At 73.7% G+C, this 596-nt stretch overlaps 1 protein-coding gene across 3 annotated transcripts in view; it reads right to left on the bottom strand.

The window, feature by feature from the left end:
- SHTN1 (shootin 1) overlaps nt 1-357 on the bottom strand; it is a 104,998-nt gene extending 104,641 nt beyond the window's left edge. For 2 of the 3 annotated variants that reach the window (XM_077779468.1, XM_077779469.1), the window contains exon 1: nt 73-357. In XM_077779468.1, the coding sequence (XP_077635594.1) occupies nt 73-130 (58 nt within the window). In that variant the 5' untranslated portion in view covers nt 131-357. The remainder of the gene's footprint in view (nt 1-72) is intronic. The other variant, XM_077779470.1, reaches the window with a different exon arrangement.
- Between the last annotated feature and the right edge of the window lie 239 nt (nt 358-596).

Raw genomic sequence — 596 nt, 5'->3', positions numbered from 1 at the left:
ACCCCGCGCCCGGGAGCCGCCCCCGCCCACGGGCCGCGCCTGCCCGCACCTGGCGGCCGCGCGCCCGCCTACCTTGCTCCTTCAGGCTGCTGAGGAGCTGCAGCTGCTTCTCCTCGTCCGAGCTGTTCATTTTGGCAGGTGGGGCCGGGAATAAAGGAAAGGAGAGGCGAGGGGTGCAGCGGGGGGAGGGGGAGGAAAAGCAAGATGCCGGTGGCGTGCGGCTGCACTACCCGGAAGTTGGGTCTGCTCCCGCTCCTCCTCCTCCTGGCGCCGAGCGCGCTAGTGAGATCATCCCCACGCACCTACTCCGCGGCCGCCGCGGTTGCACCTGCGGGCGGTGGGATGGGGCGGGGTGGCGGGCAAGAGGTGGGGCGGCGGAGGGAGCCGCGGCCGCGCGGGGCCACAGCCCGTGCCAAGCCTTCGGCGACCGCTGCGCCTCGCCCTCTCCCGCGAAGGTCGGCGCCGCAGGATGCGCAGTCGGCGGGGCGTGGGACCCGCGGGTCCTCGTCCGCCCCCAAATCCCGGACACCCTTCCTCCAGCCCCAAGTCCCCGGACACCCCGACGCGCAGTGGGGGGCAAACCGGCCTTGGGACTG

This window comes from Crocuta crocuta, unplaced genomic scaffold (assembly GCF_008692635.1).
Source record: "Crocuta crocuta isolate KB4526 unplaced genomic scaffold, BGI_CrCroc_1.0 scaffold138, whole genome shotgun sequence".
In the NCBI taxonomy this organism is placed as follows: domain Eukaryota; kingdom Metazoa; phylum Chordata; class Mammalia; order Carnivora; family Hyaenidae; genus Crocuta; species Crocuta crocuta.
This window is presented reverse-complemented; position numbering and strand designations above follow the sequence as displayed.